Source organism: Neoarius graeffei, chromosome 13 (assembly GCF_027579695.1).
Source record: "Neoarius graeffei isolate fNeoGra1 chromosome 13, fNeoGra1.pri, whole genome shotgun sequence".
NCBI lineage: Eukaryota > Metazoa > Chordata > Actinopteri > Siluriformes > Ariidae > Neoarius > Neoarius graeffei.
This window is the reverse complement of record NC_083581.1, coordinates 13,648,664-13,665,672: the sequence shown is the minus strand read 5'-3', so window position 1 is coordinate 13,665,672 and position 17,009 is coordinate 13,648,664. Positions and strand designations below refer to the sequence as shown.

Here is a 17,009-nt window from a genome sequence, read left to right as displayed (position 1 = left end):
ACACTGCAAGGTAAAGTGCTCATATTATTACCCACTTCGAGCTCAAAATTACTTGCTAAGTGGCAATGGCTCTTTGAGGTCACACAGAGAATCAGGGATGTTGACTATGAGGTGAAGCGAATGGATGGGGTGGGGTGTGACAGATATACCACCACAATCTGCTAAAACATTGTAACAAGGGGGTCCTCATGGCATTGGCATCAGTAGTTCCAGGGAGGGCAGAGATGGGGCCAGAGGTAGTCAGCGAGGTCACAAAGGACCCCAGGGTAACTTCTAAGCAACTGAAAGCCTCTCCCACATTGGCTAATGTTAATGTTCATGAGTCCACCATCAGTAGAACACTGAACAACAATGGTGTGCATGGCAGGGTTGCAAGGAGAAAGCCACTGCTCTCCAAAAAGAACATTGCTGCTCATCTGCAGTTTGCTAAAGATCACGTGGACAAGCCAGAAGGCTATTGGAAAAATGTTTTGTGGACGGATGAGACCAAAATAGAACTTTTGGTTTAAATGAGAAGCATTATGTTTGGAGAAAGAAAAAACACTGCATTCCAGCATAAGAACCTTATCCCATCTGTGAAACATGGTGGTGGTAGTATCATGGTTTGGGCCTGTTTTGCTGCATCTGGGCCAGGACAGCTTGCCATCAGTGATGGAACAATGAATTCTGAATTATACCAGCAAATTCTAAAGGAAAATGTCAGGGCATCTGTCCATGAACTGAATCTCAAGAGAAGGTGGGTCATGCAGCAAGACAACGACCCTAAGCCCACAAGTTGTTCTACCAAAGAATGGTTAAAGAAGAATAAAGTTAATGTTTTGGAATGGCCAAGTCAAAATCCTGGCCTTAATCCAATGGAAATGTTGTGAAAAGATCTGAAGCGAGCAGTTCATGTGAGGAAACCCACCAACATCCCACAGTTGAAGCTGTTCTGTACAGAGGAATGGGCTAAAATTCCTCCAAGCCGGTGTGCAGGACTGATCAACAGTTACCAGAAACGTTTAGTTGCAGTTATTGCTGCACAAGGGGATCACACCAGATACTGAAAGCAAAGGCATACTTTTCACATACTTTTGCCACTCACAGATATGTAATATTGGATCATTTTCCTCAATAAATAATTCCATCCATACTGACTTTTTTTAATTTAAAGAGATGTCTTTCTAGAAGTAAACAGCAAGTGGGTGGTCTACTGTTATTATGGAGTATCTATGGCCACACTGTCACAGCTTATGTTACATTATGGTATCTGAATTAGGTTAATGGCACAAGTTTCAGGGTTTTTTTTTCTGTATAATACTTTTATGTCACCACTGGGTTTTAGTTAGATTATTACAATATTACAGGCTGATGGTCTGGCTCTCATGTTCCAACACTTATTGTTGTTTTCATGCATTTAAAAAATGTTCATACATTTATGTCATCAAAGACTTATGTCAGTAGAATGATAGCCTTCAAAATTTAACAGGGCGATGACAGACTCAGCGTGGATGTCACGCCTGAGGAAGTTTTCCAGCACTGGGGTCTGGCCTACAGATGAGGGAAACAGGTCAGCTCCAAGGCAGAAGAAGTGGTATAAACTGTATTAAAGGATATGTGTATATAAATGGCACAATATATTTTATTGTTATAGACTGTCACAATACATTTTCCTTTCACAGTAAATTTTACTCACTATGATTTGTATAATATACAATAAAAGGCAAGGTTCCTATGAGTTAATAAATAATGCACAACAGCAGTGAGGGACTTGAATAAAATTTTGAATCATCAGTCAAACTTTTAAAATTTTGTGAAATAAAAAAATCATGGGGAAAATCTAATAACAAATATCCCGTCAGTTATGATGGATGATCATCTTGATGCCTGCAGTTGGATATCACAGCGGGTCCTGGCTGACAAACTTTCTGGCAGCCCTCTTCTCCTTTGCAATGGCAACATGGCATTTCTCAAAGTTCTCAACAGCAAAGAGGCAGCGCCTTCTCCGCAATGACCGGTCCAGTGTGTCTGTTTCCCATGTGTTTAAGTTTATACTGCAGACTTTCATGTTTCTCTTGAGGGTGTCTCTATAACGAGTCTCTATAACATGAGCGACTTACCTGGTGGCTACCAGCACTGAGTTGTCCATAAAATAGTGCTTTTGAGATACGTGCTGCGTCCATACGCACCACATGTCCAGCCCCATGCAGTTGTGATTTCATCAGAAGTGACTCAATGCTTACCATGTGACACATCTCCTGACCAGTGGTGTTGGGTATGCGGACCTGCCAGCGGATATTGCAAATCCTGCAAAGACAGCACATATGGAATTCCTCAAATTGCCATATGTGCTTTCTGTAAGAAGTCCACGTTTCACATTCGTATAGAAGAGAGGACAGTACAGTGGCTCTGTAGACACTGATCTTTGTTGTCAGCTTTATATTGTGGCTTTTCCACAATCAATCTGTCAAATGGCCAAATGCTATGCTGGCTTTGGATATGCGGTTGGTGATTTCACTGTCTAGGGAACCATTGTTCAGCATCACACTTCCGAGATAGTAGAAGCTTTGTACTGATGTCAAGTTCTTGCCTTCAACTGTTATTACTAGGTCATAATGGTTGCCACCTGGACACGGCTGGTACATCACATCAGTTTTCTTTATGCTGATTGTGAATCCACAGTTGCAAACCTGTAAACTATGGCTTTTACATCCTCAAGACTGTGGGCCAAAAGTGCACAGTCATCCGTGAACAATAGGTCACGAATCAGCATCTCGGTTATCTTAGTGTGGGCTGAGAAGCGTCTTAGGTTGAACATTCCACCATCTCATCTCACTTGAAGATACATGCTAAGTTCCAAGTCATGAAACGTGTACTGCAGCATGAGTCCAAACACAATACCAAACAGTGTAGGGGCTAATACACAACCTTGTTTGGTGCCACTGGTAATGTTGAACAGTTCAGAGAACTTGCTTTGATCTGAAACTCGGCCCATCATGCCATCATGAAATGATCAAATGATAGCAATCAATCTGCATCCTGCTTTATGGAGCATTCTGCTTTATGGAGCAGCTTCCATAAACCAACCTTGCTGACAGTATCAAATGCTTTTGTTAAGCCTACAAATACCATGTAGAGTGGTTTGTTTTGCTCCAAACATTTTTCCTGCAGCTGTCTATAGGCAAAGATCATATCAACAGTACCATAATTACTACAAAAACCACACTCAGACTCAGGGTGGATTCTTCGGGTTCCATTGTTGATCAATCGGTTCAGTACCACTCTAGCAAAGGTCTTTCCTGCTATAGAGAGTAATGATATGCCATGGTGATTGTCACACTGGGATTGGCTTCCTTTGTGCTTGTAGAGATGGATGATGGAAGCGTCCTTCAGGTCTTGGGGCACTTGACCCTTCCTTCAGGAGGCACCAAATAACTTGGTTAGTCCCACTACCATGTGTCCACCTAATAACAAAGTAATAATCAATAATAGGATAAATGGCTTGGCATTAGCATGTTTTTGACATGGCACTGAAGAAGAAATCATTTTAATACTTATTTAATGATATACCAGATATGTCTGTCATTTGAGCTACAATTTCACTTAATAGATAAGTTCATTTAAGAAGAATATCAAGTAGGTTACAGCCTTTTATTTGAAACCATATAATGTTTAGTTTACTGTAGATGTAATAAATCACATCCCAGGCTGCCAACTTTTCGAAATTCCTTGGAGTGAGATTTTTCTTTTGGTGGGGGGGTCGACGGCAAAATTTTTCCTCACACCATGCAGTAAGTGGGAATTTTGTATTCAGTTTGATATTCACTTGTCCCCCTGCATTCTGGTGTTTTGTTTGTGGGTCGTCCAACTGGAGATGGACAATGGGGGGGAGGGGGGGTGTTTGAGATTTTGGATTTAGTAGATGTTCCTGCATTCTGGTGGATTTTTGGAGTGGCCTGCTGTGCCATACCTACATTCTTACACACCCTGACTTGCCAGGCCTTCAGCTTGTGGCCAACAAAAGCACCAAGTTTTGGCTTAAAAGCCCCCATACAGATGACTGCCAATGTTCCTGTAGCCCTATAGACCTGTGTTTCAGATTTAAAGGCAAGTTCATGTTTGAAAATATTTCATCAGCTAAGCCTAAACACCTTCTGAATTGAAACTAAATGTTAAGTTTTTAATAACTGTTGCAAAAAATAAGATTGTCCCTCACTGACTATTCATTATGCATTTAAGGGCTTTCCCCACCACTGGGTTCAGCAGAAGATTGGCATGGGGAAAAATATCAACAGCAAAAGAACAAATAAAATGCTTAAACAGTAAGCAAAATGTGCATGTGCTACAAGAAACATTAAAATAATTAAGTTTGAACAGTATTGAAACACAAAAAGCTGAACCTTGGCCATAGGTGGGAATGTGCACACAAAGTTGGGCTTAAAAATTTTGGTCATACTTAAATAAGCTATATTAATATATTTCTTATTAATTTATTTCTTATCTATGTTTCTTATTAGTAATAGAGCATTCATCAGGGCCTGTTATCTGACAAATATTCTCTACCTGTCTTGCCCTCTTTGAAACCCTGTCTCCTCAGTATATTGTTCTCTGTCTTTTTTTTAATTATTCACAAGTTCAAGTTCTTTGATATTACAGGTGACCATGCTTTATTTACTTTAACTGAGCAATTACATACATCATAAATAATTAAAAATAAATACCCTGTAAATAAACAATAGGTATGGTGGCTAATGGCTCTTCTTGCATGTGTAATATTATCTCTTACTTGCTTTATTTTACAACATTTCCAGTATGGCTTCAAATAAAGTCATAAAGTATGATAACATACAGTAAACAAACTAAAAATGCGCCTTAATAAACGTGTGCTAAGGAGGCGCTCTCCCGTGCTGCTTGTTGGGGAAGATAGAGCCTGTGGCACGGCAGCAGGCCTATAATGATTTAGCATGCCTAGTACACAGCTCTCGATATGGCATTAAATATTCTCACAACACTTATAGGCTAAAACGATTAAGAAACTTTATATAAGTTCATAATTACGCCAGTAACACCACACATTGGCATGCATATGTACAAACCTGTCTGAGACACCCGTCTTCAACTCGGATACCTTCTTCTCTCTCCTCTTCCTCTAAATTGATGGTAGGCAATTATCCAACTTCCGGCGAGTGCAGCATCATTAGATGCGCCACCTACCATAGGGGAGTGTGTACAGAAGGGAACACCTCTCTGCCTGTTTAGCCGTGCGTAAGGCGTAATTGACCAAACGCAAGTGGTTAGCGCGACGCAATGGGTAGCTTAGATCAGATAGATAAACTAGATTTTTTTCTAGTGTGAGAAATCGGAGGTATGGCGTGTGAGCGTGTGAAAACAATCAAATGCGTGTGTCTTACGCTCATTGCGTGAGAGTTGGCAGCCCAAACATCCTGAAGTGATTTATTCTTCTTATTCCAGAGCAACTTGCCAGTGATTACAATTCTATATTTATTAAAGCATCAATGTTTTATCCATTTATAGTTACATTTAATGTTGTGGAATGTCTGTGAAGCAAGTTAGCTCTTGTTATCACTTACAGTGTAACAGCTACAAACAGTCTTTATCTCACAAAAATAAGGAGGTTGTTACAGAGAAACCTTTTCATCCATCATTATTTTGTCTTATTAATTAAAATAACTCCAAAAAATTAAAATGCTTTTTCTTGTTAGAAAAAAAAAACATACAAATGTTACTGTTATAGTCACAGATTCCTGTTTGCCACATATTTCTTTGGGAAAGAAGGCAAACTCCCTTAGGCTAAAAGGACTCCCATCAATCACCACTTCCTGGATGGATGGAATTCCAGGTACAAAAAAAAGCACAGATATTAACACTTCCCCTTTTTTTAGACCTCCTACCACTTCCTAAAAACAGATGCACTCTGGAATTTGAGTCTGGTGGTGGTGGTGGTGGTGTGTGTGTGTGTGTGTGAGAGAGAGAGAGAGAGAGAGAGAGAGAGAGAGAATCTCAATACAAGTCTGGAGATGTTTGTCTGAGACTCTGGTTGTATTTCTTTTGTCTGAACCTTAAAGAAGAGGAAAAAAGAGAACAAAAGACTCAGAGAGAGAGAGAGAGAGAGAGAGAGAGAGAGAGAGAGATCTTAGTCATGAAGTCCTGCACATGGATTGGCTCTCTGGCATTCATGCTGTACATTTTTCCTGCATGTACTGCTTACAGGTAAGTTTTCATCAGAAACTAGAACAGTATTCCTCAGCATTTCTGAAGAGTTCATGGATTAAACCTGACACTGATGCACCATTCAGTTGTGTGATGAATCCATGTATGAACTGCAATCTACCAGAATGCCCTGGTTGATTTATTTATTTTTATTTTTAATTATACTATCATTATGTATGCTCTTTATCATAACACATAGCCTCAATGACTTATTTATTACTATCCTTATAAAGTCAGTAAAATCACTTTAGGAATTGGCCAGTCTAAACATTATGTCTTATCCTTTTTTTTAAACAGCTGATTTAATAAATTACAGCATCATTATGTGGTCACACTTTTAGTCACTTATTTTCTGAGATAAAAATAAGAGAAAACAATTAAGTTGTCAAACAAGTTTACATTTACCTCAGAAAAAAATAGTTGCTGATAATCCTAACAGCAAATGCATGTTTGTATCAAACGTTTCACTATAAAATATATTTAGCGAACGTTGATTACCTTTCCCTTGATTTTAGTGTTATAATTTCTACTTCTTCAACTACCTTAGCAAGAATAATCAATGCTAAGTCTAACAGTTTTACAACATACTAATATAGAAGTAAATTAACAACATACCATACAAGGCTTCCATTCATGCAGTGTTACATTTTAACATTTATTTTACTTAATTCATGCTGCTTTTGCTTTGAATTTAACTCAGGAAGAAGTACTACTCAAATGCTAATAGCTAACAACAGATGATCTTAATAAAATACAGTAGCAAGCTAGTTCCATCCATTTTTATCAAACTTTCCACTATAAAATGCATTTCATGAACTCTGTTTACCTTGTCTGTTTTATCATGATAAATGTTATGTTTTAGACTACCTTGGTAAGAATAATTAATGCTAAGGCTAACAATTTTACAATATACTAATATAGATGTAAATAAATTATTATAATTTTACATTTTAACATTTATTTGTTCTACTTAATTAATTGATGCTGTTTTTTCTTTGAATTTACCTCAGAAAGAATTACTGCTCAAATGCTATCCGCTAACTTGATCAATACAGTGCAATTTCTACAGCACTACATCTTTTAAGTTCACCCCATTTTAAGGTTTTTTCCCCTTCAGGAAGAATAGCTGCCACTAATTGCAACACCAAATATAGTAGCCTATGTTGATAAACAATATACATTATTTTTTTAAAATCAAAGTACACCATAAAATGTATTTTTATCTTGCACTCTGTTTATGGTTTCCTCCATTTTACTGCCATAAATTGTAGTTTAGAGTACTTCAGCAAGAACATTTAATGCAAAAGCTTTAAATGTCTAAAAAAAGTTTTCCAAGATACTGATAAAAAGCAATTTTTGTGAATTGACATTTATTTATTCTACTTTATTAACATTACTTTTGCCTTGAGTTTACCTCACAAAGAATTACTGCTCAAATGCTAACTGCTAAGAACTCACAATATTCGCAAAATAGCAATATAGCATTTTCAGTTTCCACAGCTCTGCATCTTTAAAGTATCCCACATTTATTGCTCATAATTTTAAGTCTTATGCTTATCTCAGGAAGAACAGATGATGCTAATGCTAGGAATTGATATGTGATGAGCTGTTAAATTATTCTCTTGAAATATGCGTGTGTGTACACACACACACACACACACACACACACACACATATATATATATATATATATATATATATATATATATATATATATATATACTAGTATGTGTGTGTGTGTGTGTGTGTGTGTGTGTGTGTGTGTGTTTAATAGGCACTACTGATGTTATACTACCGTTATTGTCATAACTTTACAGTCTGTTCATAGAACAATTGTATACATTATTGCAGAATATAAATCACTTCCATTCACACTGGCTGTTAATATGAATGCTAATAAGACAACAGAAAGGCAACATACTGTACATAATTTCTCAAGAGAATCCAATGTTGCTTTGTTGACATGCTAAGCTCATATTTTAACTGTGGGCTTAATGTTATTTCAGGAGCAACGGACGTCTAAATGTAGCATAGCCACCTGTTAGTGTCTCATATTCTCTTCTTTACACTATTTTGGCTCTCGGATTCCTTGTAGTCCTTCACAGCCAAAATCAAGGTTGCATTCCAGGTCTGTTTATAACACTCTGACCTCCCCCTGTGTTAAATCCTCCTCTCCATCTTAAGGTCTGGTTTATTGCTTCATTAGTTTGAGCCAATGTTTTTTAGATATTACCTTAGGAATCAAATTAACATAAAATGAATTGTTCACTTTTCAAAATGGTGAATGACACTATTTATAAGTGTAATAAGGGCAATAAAATACTATTTTGAAAGCATAACCTTTGTGTAAGATTGCATTCACATTGAGGACCTCATTTATTGCACTGGATACAAATGAAAACAAATTCTTTTTAAATTGTTCACAGGAGGATTTAACTTTCAAGCCCAGTTACTGGGGGATTGGGGGTGGGGGGTGGGGAATCTGTATTCTGTATTCACTCCTGACTTTGCATACGGTACATTTCCTTAAAAGGAAACTCACTAAAGTGAATCTCAATTAATTGGCTTCAGATCAAAGTTTAAAATCATCTATTTCAACAGTGATTTAATTAACATTTTGTAAAAGTCATTTGTTTCATATTAATGACTTGAATGAAAACAGGATGCAAAACAAATTCATAAATTAACAAAAGTAATAGCACCTTATGAAAGGCAGGAGAGTCCCCTCTTTCTCCATTTAGTCATCATTTTGTCATTTTCATCTCTCTTTGCTTTTTATGGAGTTTTGTGCATGTGGTTAAATGCAAATCAGCTGTCCTGTGCACTCATGTTGTAATTTCTAGTTGGTTCACTTTTTATCAATGTAAACACAACCATTTAAAAAAAAGGATCAGAGTAAAGCCAGTTTTTTGTAAATCAGGGAGGAAATTTTAGTTTGTTTTGGCCTACAAAAAAATTCAAACACAGTTATAATAAAAGACAAATGTGGCCCAGTGCAGGAACTACAAGTTATAATTCATCACCACACACGTGGTGATAAACAAATAAAACCAAAACCCCAGCTTCCCAAGTTAAAAACAATGGCTACTGTAAGGAGAGTTAATACCATAATGTAGTTTATCTTTTTTAGCATTTAGCCTCAACAAACAGGCAAATGACACTAACGTGTTTTAGAGAAATGCGTGTCAATGTTTTGTGTGTTTTTTAACAAGCAGCTATTTCAGGAGTCTGTTTACAAACAGAATTGGCATATTGTAATTATCGCAATTTTAACACGACACTTCCCCATCCTGAACCATTCAAAACTTCAATCACCAGTTGGAGCATCACTTCCCAAACAGCGCACATTATTACAATTCAGAAACTGGTAATTACTGTAATTCCAACATTACATACAAAACAGGCATCCACTACCACACACAATGTCTGATACACACAATATTCAATGTGCATAAAACTTTTATTGTAAATAAAGTCTTCTGTATGTCATGGCCAGAGTTTGCAGGAAGTCATTCTTTATCTTAACGTGTGTGTGTGTGTGTGTGTGTGTGTGTGTGTGTGTGTTTCACACTCTGTTTAATTATAGCATAAATTCAGTTAAGTCAGGGCTTTCTTTATTCATGAGTCACATTAATCAAATTAATTAGAGATAAATTTATAAATTCATATAGGTAAAATTTATATCTGGAATTTATATATTTCAGCAAAGCTGCTTTATGACAATGTCCACTGTTATACAAATAAAACTGAAGTCAAAGTTTAAAAAAGAAGGAGGCACATAACTCAAGCTTTAAAAAATAAATATACCAGATTAACAAATTAATAAATAATAGATTAACATTAGTTATTAATAATGTTAATACATAATATTTATGTATTAATATTCATTCATTCATTCATTCATTCATTATCTCTAGCCACTTTATCCTTCTACAGGGTCGCAGGCAAGCTGGAGCCTATCCCAGCTGACTATGGGCGAAAGGCGGGGTACACCCTGGACAAGTCGCCAGGTCATCACAGGGCTGACACATAGACACAGACAACCATTCACACTCACATTCACACCTACGGTCAATTTAGAGTCACCAGTTAACCTAACCTGCATGTCTTTGGACTGTGGGGGAAACCGGAGCACCCGGAGGAAACCCACGCGGACACGGGGAGAACATGCAAACTCCGCACAGAAAGGCCCTCGCCGGCCCCGGGGCTCGAACCCAGGACCTTCTTGCTGTGAGGCGACAGCGCTAACCACTACACCACCGTGCCGCCCTGTATTAATATTATTAAAGTTATTAAAGACAAAGTTGGACAGGATGGGAGATGAGTATATTAGAAGGACAGCACATGTAGGACAGTTTGGAGACAAAGTGAGAAAAGTGAGATTGGAATGGTTTGGACACATACAGAGGAGAGATCCAGGGCGTATTGGGAAAAGAATGCTGGAAATGGAGTTGCCAGGTAGAAGGAAAAGAGGAAGACCAAAGAGATTTCTGGATGTGGTGAAGGAGGACATGAGGACGGTTGGTGCTACAGAAGAAGATACGGAGGACAGGAGATGATGGAGGGACATTATCCACTGTGGTGACCTCTAACAGGAATAGCTGAAAAAAGAAGATTAATATATTAATGAATAAAATTTAATTAATAAATAGTTTTGGGTTTTATTTTTAAAGTAATAAATTCAATGCAATCATTGTCCAACCCAATATCATGTTTTTGAATGACGTACATATAAACAGAGCTTGCGTTTACTTTTAAATTTGAACACCCTATGTCAAAAACCTGCTGTCAATTATACAATAGTAGTCTAATGTTAGCTTTTAATGCTAGGTAAGCTAAGTAGTTAGCTAGCTAAAATTAGCACACTTCTAGGTATACTGCAACCCCACTATAACATTCTTTGACTATAAACATTTGCATATGATGAACTAAATTTGTGTCTCCCACCTTTAGTGACAATGAGTCAGTCTTCAACAAACATCACTGAACCATGCGCTCCTCTTCCCTCCAAAAACAAACAATAAGTAAAGTCCATAGTCAAATTAATAATAAGTGTTAATGACATAAAACAAAGGCTTAACGAGCCTTGCCTAGGTGTCGATCACCAACAATTATTGAGAACAGTGATCATTGACTTAAAAAATTCTTTAAAAGGACTTTATTTTATGAGCTAAAAGCAGTTTTACTCAAGTCTTTACTCTGTAAGTACTGTTCTCATGGCTACTCGAAAATGTAAGATACTCTCTGTCTGTCAGAAAACACAGGCAGTAGTTGGATGTAATCACTGGAAAAATTTTATTTAAAAACATGCTGGCAAACAGATCCAAATCAGTGATCAAAAATCAGAGTCGAGAGACAGGCAACGGTCAAGTGAGGCACAGACAGGATATCAAAGGCTGAGACAAAAACCCAAAATACAAAACAGAGTTGGAAACCAGAATATCAACACAGTGATACAAAAGACTTGGTACTGTGAGACACAAGATAAAGCGTACTTCACAAAGTCTGTGTATAATGAGAGTCCTTATGTGCGCGCTGTGATTGTGCTCTAATCCAGAATAGGGGCATGGTAATTAGTCCTAATAGTGCTGTGCACATGTATGAGTAGCAGTTCAAGATGCACTGCTGTGCACGGACATGACACCATCAAAGACAAACCTATCCTGGACCGTCTAGAAAACAACATGAGAAAGCAACAAATTTGTCTAAAGAATATGGTATCCTGAACATTTCAGTTTCAACTTTTAAAGAAAAAAAATCTCAGAGACTTCATGCATGGATGGACTGAAAAGAAAGAAGATATGGCAATCAAAAGACAGCGAGTGTGGCTTATTTCCTTTACTGAAGAGTGACTTTTTTCCTTTACTTCATAAATATGTAAGTGAATTAAGTGTAAATATAAATTAAACACCGTTGGTCTTGTTTTACGTAAAGGCCCAGTCACACAGCCAAAACTTACGATTTACGCATGAATTGCGCATAAATTTTGAGTCGTGCGCGATTCATCAGTGCTGTGCGTAATTCATAAGTTTTTTTGACGTGGAGCATCAGTAGTTGTCAGTGGATGTTCGACGAATCGGGTTTGTGCGCAATTCCAGGTTTTGAGCTGCTCAAAAATATTGATCACGCACAAGTATGCGCGATTGTGTGCCGTTTAACGTAATTCGTGCGTCCTTTGCCGTAGTTCTGACGCGGACAATGCGCGACATATGCGTGGACCGTTAGTGGTTGATCGCAAGAAATTTACCACTACCGCGCACGTCGATGACTTTTCATTGACGAATAACGCACATATCACGCATGTCTCGCTGTAGTAACACGTACATTTCACTGATATCCACTGACAATCACTGACAAAAAACCAGAAACTGTCCCTCTTTTGACCCTATGCGCTGATGTGCGTGATTTGTAAGTGATTGTAAGTGATTTGTACGTAGTTCATGCGCAATTAATCGGTGATTTTCGACCACACCCCCCCCCAAAAAAATGGTCAATTTCTCCACTGACAATCACGCACAAGCCAACTTTATACGTGATTTATACGTGATTTATGCGTGATCGGCTGTGTGACTGGGCCTTAAAAGTGAGTGTTTGGTATGAAAGTAGGTCCATTTCAGTATTATGAACTTTTTGGTATAACCAACTATTTGGATGTCCCTCAAGGAGTTCGTTATAGCAGGGTCACAGTGTATCTAGCAAGCTTAGCTATAGTTTCTGAACAATTACAACATTGTGCATCATGTAATTAATAACCATATTGTTTGCTAAGCACTGTTTTAACCCAAGCTAGCTTAATATAAGCATTGCCCTATTCAGCACACTTTTATTGTTTAGTTAGCTTTGCTAAAGTTTTCAAACAGTTATATTGTGTAAATATCACACAGTCCTTGTTGGAATGTAGAACTTGTGAGAAAGCTTAACGTATGTGTTTGTTTGCATCTAAGACAAAGCAGACAAGTATCTGTCGGAAATCTACAAGGTGTATGTCGCTATGGCAATCGTCTGGAGTGCTGCCATGGGTGGAAGAAAAATACAAAAGGCCAGTGTGAAGGTATATGACATATAAAATATAATGTATAAGTTTTAAAAATAATTTGGCATTTTCCTTCAATTAATTTTATCTCTCAGAGGGATTTTATTGTTTTCAATTGGCACAAGAAAATAAATTACAGTGGTGCTTTAAAGTTTGTGAAACCTTTAGAACTTTCTATATTTCTGCATATGACCTAAAACATCAGATTTTCACACAAGTCCTAAAAGTAGATAAAGAGAACCCAGAGAACAAATGAGACAAAAATATTATACTTGGACATTTATTTATTGAGGGAAATGATCCAATATTACATATCTGTGAGTGGCAAAAGTATGTGAACCTTTGTGTTCAGTATTTGGTGTGACCCCCTTGTGCAGCAATAACTGCAACTAAATGTTTCCGTTAACTATTGATCAGTCCTGCACACCAGCTTGGAGGAATTTTAGCCCATTCCTCCATATGGAACAGCTTCAGCTCTGGGATGTTGGTGGGTTTCCTCACATGAACTGCTTACTTCAGGTCCTTCCACAACATTTTGCTGTTTTGCCCAGATGCAGCAAAATAGGCCCAAACCATGATACTACCACCACCATGTTTCACAGATGGGATAAGGTTCTTATGCTGGAATGCAGTGTTTTCCTTTCTCCAAACATAACACTTCTCATTTAAACCAAAAAGTTCTATCTTGGTCTCATCCGTCCACAAAACATTTTTCTAATAGCTTTCTGGCTTGTCCACGTGATCTTTAGCAAACTGCAGATGAGCAGCAATGTTCTTTTTGGAGAGCAGTGGCTTTCTCCTTGCAACCCTGCCATGCACGCCATTGTTGTTCAGTGTTCTCCTGATGGTGGACTCATGAACATTAACATTAGCCAATGTGAGAGAGGCCTTCAGTTGCTTAGAAGTTACCCTGGGGTCCTTTGGAACCTCGCCGATTATTACACACCCTGCTCTTGGAGTGATCTTTGTTGGTCGACCACTCCTGGGGAGGGTAACAATGGTCTTGAATTTCCTTCCATTTGTACACAATCTGTCTGACTGTGGATTGGTGGAGTCCAAACTCTTTAGAGATGGTTTTGTAACCTTTTCCAGCCTGATGAGCATCAACAATGCTTTTTCTGAGGTCCTCAGAAATCTCCTTTGTTCATGCCATGATACACTTCTACAAACGTGTTGTGAAGATCAGACTTTGATAGATCCCTGTTCTTTAAATAAAACAGAGTGCCCACTCATACCTGATTGTCATCCCATTGATTGAAAACACCTGACTCTAATTTCACCTTCAAATTAACTGCGAATCCTAGAGGTTCACATACTTTTGCCACCCATAGATATGTAATATTGGATCATTTTCCTCAATAAATAAATGACCAAGTATAATATTTTTGTCTCATTTGTTTAACTGGGTTCTCTTTATCTATTTTTAGGACTTGTGTGAAAATCTGATGATGTTTTAGGTCATATTTATGCAGAAATATAGAACATTCTAAAGGATTCACAAACTTTCAAGCACCACTGTATGTACGTAAAATGTGATGTTACACGATTTGTTAAAATTTGTAAATACAGGATGGATTAAAAATTGTAATGTACTTTAAGTAGAGAGTTTCAAAGAAAAGTCACTTGATATGAGAACTCCAAATTATGACTCCCTCTTAGTAGCGAGCTAATGAGTTAATTAGCTGTTAGCGTATGAGTTAATAGCTACTCTACAAGAATCAGTACATTGGGCTAAATCCTAAAAGTACTGTAGCAAAATCTAACTTTAGCTAACATTACATTTGCAGATCTCTGAGTTAAAGATCACTTACTCTGCAAAATGAGTTAAATTAAAAGTTGTTTCATTCATGATTGTGAACATTTTTAGCTACTTGGTTAATTACATAGCTAAAAGTATTTTCTAGAAATTGTGACTTTTACAAGCATACCATTTGTTCATAAGTAGCGAGACATTTAAATGACTCAAAATCATTCTGAACTTTCCATTTGCTAATAATGAAAGCTCTTTTTTCAGCTCAGTGTGAATTTGGATGTAAGCATGGAGAGTGTGCTGGGCCAAATAAGTGCAAGTGTTTTCCGGGATACACTGGCATAACATGTAGTCAAGGTTTGTAGTCAAGGATTTTTTTTTTTTTTTGAGTGAACTTACCTTGAACCTGATGCTACAAAAAAAAAAAAAAGTTTTTGATTAGCAGTAATAATTTTCTGGTTCCATTCAGTTAACAATTTCTAACTGTGTCCTTGTTATTCTATCATATTTTTAATTGAAGATTAGATTTATAAACTTAAATTTATGACTTCTTTTGCATTATTATTAAATTATTAAATTTAGCTAGCTAAAAATGTAGCATTGGCAGTCATTTGCAGTACATACCAAGCAGTACATTTACAGTGTAAATAAACTGTTAACTTGATTACTAGTCATATTTACATTGTTTTTCACTTCTTAAGCTGTTTGTAGAATTTCCAATGATGGCATTTAGCTAGATAATATTACTAGTTAGTTAACTGTCTGAGTGGACTCACCTTTTTTAAGTGTGTTTTTTTTTTAATTATTTAAGCTTAGACACTAGCTAGAGATTGTAAATAATCAATTCCTGACTGTTTACATCCCCAGATTTAAATGAATGTGGGTTGAAGCCCCGCCCATGTGAGCATCGTTGTATGAACACCTTCGGTAGCTACATGTGCTATTGCCTAAATGGATACATGTTAATGCCTGATGGGTCTTGTGCAAGTAAGTGCCCAAATAATTTACTATATATTTCCTATACTCTCATTTCACTATACGTGTGTACAATTACTGACTGTAGTAGACTTCTGGGATTTCAAGTTGCAAAAGTATACTATTAGATTTGGTATGTTGTTGGACAGATTCGAGGACTTGCTCTTTGGCTCATTGTCAGTATGGATGTGAGGAAGTTCAGGGGGAAATTCGCTGCCTTTGTCCCTCAACTGGTTTACAACTCAGTTCAGATGGAAAAACATGTGTTGGTGAGTGTGAAATTTATACATAAGAAAATATTAAAAATGAAAATAGGAGTCACCAAATATTTTTCAACTGCAGTTTATGCACTTATGCATGTATTTTATGTATCATTTAAATATAGCATAAAAGACTACATAGTATAATATATATTTAATTTTCAGGTTGGTCTTTGGGTGTGAGAAATGCTCATAATAATTAACCATTGTTGACCATTATTAGGGGGCCAAGCAGAGGAATCTTTATGGTGCACATCTTTACATGTCCATTATTAGGGGGCCAAGCACCAAGAATTTCACTTCTTCACATCTCTATGGTCTGTATGTGGTTTTTTTTTTCATTTTTGCCAGTGCAATAACTGTTGAAACGTTTTCTTTCATTTAGATATCAATGAGTGTATAACCGGAAAGCACCAGTGTCCATACAACCGTGAATGTGTCAACACCTTTGGGAGCTACTACTGCAAGTGCCAAGCGGGTTATGATCTAAAATACATCAGTGGAAAATATGACTGCATAGGTAAAACAACAAACCCTGTCTGTCACAGTTAAGAAGGAGCTAACTGTTGTTATTTAATCAAACATTGTCATATTATTTTAAACCAGGACAAAATGTTAAGCAGAAAACTATTATATTTTATTATACGGACATGAGTGTTTTACTGGGAAATATGCCTTTCGTATTTTTCATACGAGCTACATCCAGGACATGAATAACGAAAATCATGACCTAAATCTCTATATGTCATTTGTGAGGAAATTGATGAATTGTTTTGATAAA

General features: G+C 37.1%; 1 protein-coding gene across 2 annotated transcripts in view; it reads left to right on the top strand.

The window, feature by feature from the left end:
- Nucleotides 1-5,999: 5,999 nt before the first annotated feature.
- The window catches only part of egfl6 (EGF-like-domain, multiple 6), a 35,541-nt gene continuing 24,531 nt past the window's right edge, over nt 6,000-17,009 (top strand). For both annotated transcript variants that reach the window (XM_060937278.1, XM_060937277.1), the window contains exons 1-6: nt 6,000-6,210; nt 13,155-13,261; nt 15,258-15,350; nt 15,861-15,980; nt 16,118-16,237; nt 16,614-16,748. In XM_060937278.1, coding sequence (XP_060793261.1) covers nt 6,140-6,210; nt 13,155-13,261; nt 15,258-15,350; nt 15,861-15,980; nt 16,118-16,237; nt 16,614-16,748 — 646 coding nt within the window. In that variant the 5' untranslated portion in view covers nt 6,000-6,139. The remainder of the gene's footprint in view (nt 6,211-13,154; nt 13,262-15,257; nt 15,351-15,860; nt 15,981-16,117; nt 16,238-16,613; nt 16,749-17,009) is intronic.